Raw genomic sequence first — 4,147 nt, forward strand, 5'->3', positions numbered from 1 at the left:
CTGATTACAAACTTTCTCTTTCTTCTCTCTTCAGGATCCCAAGTCTGTAATGGCAGGATCTGTAACTGGAATTCCATTAATATCAGCAGAGTTTGGTATTTAAGAACAGCTGCTCCAGTGCTAGCCAGAAAAGAAGGCACAGGATTGTCTGATAAACCCATTATTAAAAGCCAGCTAAAGCATTTTTCTTAAGCTGTGCAGGGAGACTGGCAGGGTTTTTTATTTATTTACAACTTTGAAGATTAATGAAAAAAAAAAAAAAAGTACATTCAAACCACTTCAGAAGTGTTTTCCTAGGAGATTTAGGTTTTGTCTTGACTCCAAGCTACTTGAAAATGAGGAGTGCTTCTCAGGAATATGTTAGCTTGTAGAATTCTCCTCTCTTCTGGAAGCAGAAAGAGTTGACAAACCTAGATATAAAAATCCCTGCTTTTTAAAAAAAAAAAAGAAGAATGAAAATACAAGGAATCAAATGGCCAAAAAAAGTTCCTTTTTATTACAACTTTTCAAGTTACAATGGTAAATGGATTGTCCCCAGGGTGGAGCTGCAGAAAGGTGATGTCTGCTCACACCCCACTCCCTCTCCTTGCTAAGTAAAAAAAACCCAAAACTGAGTAACTCCAATATCAAATACCATGTAAAGATACCAAAAGTAAATATAATTCAACCAGTTTGGATTCAAACCCTCCCCACATTTTCCTCATGCTAAAAAAAAATGATTCCTATTCCACCCTTGGGCATTTTCATGGCAGTTGAAGCCTCACAGAAACTGCTGAGGGTTTTCTGTCTACTTGGATCCTGTGGACAGCAGAGCAATCAGTCCTGAGGAAGCACTGATAGAAAGGATGTAGTTTCTGTGGGGAACAGGTTAAGGAATTGTCAAGATCCTTCTCTGGTACACAACATTTGGTAAGAGTTTTGTGAAAAGGAAGGAACTGAAATGGTCTTTTAGTCTGTAGTTCTCAAACTGGAATATTGCAACCTGGAACAGCTTCAGAACTCATTCAGAATTAAGACACACATAAAGTTAAGCCTGTTCTCTTACAAGTTTTATACATACAGATCATGAATTAACTAAATACTAGTTTATTTACTAATTATTTATTATTACTAACATCCTTCAGGAACAAAACATTTTACTTGTGAGTTACTGGAGTAATCCTGTTGTGGCAACCAACACTGACACAGTGTTTCTGCAGGAAACTGAGCTGTGTCCTCACTCCAAACTGACAAAGGAAGCAGCCAAGCCAGAATTCCTGCATACTGCCCAAGTAATATCCTTAAAACATCTCATGTCACATTTATGTGAGTGGGAGACTTTCTTTGGGTAAACTCTTATTTTTGTTTCAACATTCTAAGCTGCTGTACTACAATGAGCTGCACTTACCAACAGAGGAATGGTAACAAGTCATGGTGACAATTAATAGGAGTGGGGCTGTGGGGGGTTTAGGGTGGGATAAAGGATACACAGTGGGGTTGAAGTTCTTCAGCACAAAAAATGAAGCAATGATGACCAGGACCAGAAAGAGGGTGTTGTTGTAGAAGATAGAGAAAGTTGTTGCTTCATAGTCTGCAACTTCATTTTTCTTCCACAGAATCCTAGGAGCAAGTGGAGTTAAAATTTCAAATATATTTAAATCAGTGGATATCACTGGAATGGTTTGGGTTGGGAGGGGCCTTAAACCTCATCCCACCCCACCCCCTGCCATGGGTAGAATACAGAAAAAGCAGTGCCAAGCACAGTCCCTACCACCCCAAACAGAACCTTTCAGACATTTAATGCAGTCCCACAACAAGGGGAGAAGGAATAGGACAGGGATCACCTTTCATCCTTCTCCTTTCGGGACATCTTCCTGTTGTCAGCCTCGGACAGCTTGCGAGTCACCTCCTTGGAAACAGCATCTTCTCTTTTCTGGGCTACTCTGCAAGCACCAGCATCATGTCACACTTCAAAAATGACAAAAACCCCACAGCCCACCCTGGCATTACAGGAAATTTTATGTACAATGAAGAAATAGAAACAGCAATTACTAAAAGTAATATAATTCACATTATAATGAATATAATTTAAAATTTTAAAATAATTTTTGGTGATACCCAGTGAGCATAATAGTGGATTTACTTATGGATTTATTTATGGATTTATATGGATTTATTTATGGGTTTCACCATACTCTTAGCTGACAAGATTTGACTACAATTACAAGAGAACAACAGAAAATATTAGGAGATTAACAGAAAAAAATTAGGAGATATTTCTTTTTTGGAGTAACATTTCAGGCGTTCTCATTAATAAAAAACTACAACAGTAAATGGCAGTTTTGGTAAATTATTAAATGATAAATTTAAACAGGCACCAGACTTACTTGTGTTTGAGGACAAACTTGACGTTTTTATATGCAAAAGCCACGAGATAGGTACTGATGAGGGTCATGACACTGTACAGGACTGCAGACTGGACAAGATCCATATGCCATATTCTCCAATAAAGCCCTTTAATAAAAAAAAAAAAAAAAAAAAAAATTAAAAAAAAAGGTATTTGAAGCAGTTTCTCTCCAAGAAAAGCGTCCCTTACAGGAGCCCCACACAGGATCTGAGCTCTGTAATTCCACAGCCTCTGCCTGAGCAAAGCCAATTTCATTCGAGATCACTTGGGGGTTTTCCAGCTGCATTACAAATCCTTTGGGAGGGGGAAACGAGCTCTGCGCGCGGCTGAAAGGAGCGTAGTGAGAGCACGGCAGGGCCGGAGAGTGACACGTCAGTGATGGAGCCCTGCCGGCCGGGCAGCGCACCGGGACGGGACCGGGAACGGGAACGGGAACGGGAGGGACCGGCACCGGGACCGGGAACGGGACCGGGAATGGGAGGGAACGGCACCGGGAACGGCACCGGGAACGGGAGGGACCGGCACCGGGACCGGGACCGGGAACGGGAATGGGAGGGAACGGCACCGGGAACGGCACCGGGAACGGGAGGGACCGGCACCGGGACCGCATTGGGAACGGGAACGGGAGGGACCGACACCGGGACCGGCACCGGGAACGGGAGGGACCGGGATCCCACCGCCAGGGACCGGCACGGACAGGGATGGAACCGGGATCCCACACGGCTCAGAACCAGCACCCGACACGGCCCGCAGACAGGATCCCATAGGGACCGGAACCAGGATCCCACAGGGCTCATTCAGAACAGGATCCCACAGGTTCAGAACCAGGACCCCACACCGGATCCCACAGGTTCAGAACCAGGATCCCACAGGTTCAGAAACAGGCCGGTACAGCGGATTCCACGGGGTTTAGAACCAGGATCCCATACCAGATCCACAGGGCTCATTCAGAACCAGACCCGCACACTGGATCCCACAGGGTTTAGAACCAGGACCCCACACCGGATCCCACAGGTTCAGAACCAGGATCCCACACCGGATCCCACAGGTTCAGAACCAGGACCCCACAGCGGATCCGCAGCGGGACCGGAGCCGGGCTCGGAGCGGCAGCCCCGGGATCCGCAGCGGGACGGGCCCGCGGTGGGCGCTGGGGAGCCCCGATCCCTCTCCCCAATCTACCGATCCTTCTCCCCAGTGCCCCGATCCCTCTGCCCAATCTCCCGACCCCTCATGGTCTCTGATCCCCTCTTCCAGGGTGCTTTTCTCCCCCAGGCTGGCTGACCCCCCTCTCCCAGCTCTGCTCTCCCCTCACGGCCGCCCCCGCCCCCGCCCGCTCACAGATGGGGATGGCGGAGACGATGAAGGCGTTGCCGAAGAAGAGCGCGGAGGATTTGGCCGAGAGGTTGCGGCTGAAGTCCTGCAGCAGCAGATCCTCCTCGGACTGCTGCCGGCCGCCGGGGCCGCCCTTGGGAGCCATGGCGGGACCGGGACGGGGACAGGGACACGGGGCAGGGACACGGGGCAAGGCAGCGTCAGCGCGGCCCGAGCGGCTCCGGGTCAGGGACACGGGGCGGGCCCGGCGGCGGGAGCGCTTCCGGAGCGCGGCGAGCGCGGCCCCGGCCGGCGCCGTCCCGTCCCGTCCCGCAGCCCGGCTTGATCCCATCCCGAGCCCTGCACCGTCCCGTCCTGAGCCGGGCCCGATATCCCATCCTGAGCCCGGCTTGATCCCATCCCGAGCCCGGCACCGTCCCGTCCTGAGCC

General features: G+C 49.3%; 1 protein-coding gene across 1 annotated transcript; it reads right to left on the bottom strand.

The window, feature by feature from the left end:
- Positions 1-468: 468 nt before the first annotated feature.
- Positions 469-3,863, bottom strand: SSR3 (signal sequence receptor subunit 3). Its single transcript, XM_056498697.1, has 5 exons — positions 3,725-3,863; positions 2,367-2,493; positions 1,824-1,922; positions 1,468-1,599; positions 469-854 (listed from the first exon to the last, which is right to left on the bottom strand). The coding sequence occupies exons 1-5, from the start codon at positions 3,861-3,863 to the stop codon at positions 788-790; spliced, it is 564 nt and encodes a 187-aa protein (XP_056354672.1). The 3' UTR covers positions 469-787.
- Between the last annotated feature and the right edge of the window lie 284 nt (positions 3,864-4,147).

The sequence above is a fragment of the Oenanthe melanoleuca genome, chromosome 9 (genome assembly GCF_029582105.1).
Source record: "Oenanthe melanoleuca isolate GR-GAL-2019-014 chromosome 9, OMel1.0, whole genome shotgun sequence".
In the NCBI taxonomy this organism is placed as follows: domain Eukaryota; kingdom Metazoa; phylum Chordata; class Aves; order Passeriformes; family Muscicapidae; genus Oenanthe; species Oenanthe melanoleuca.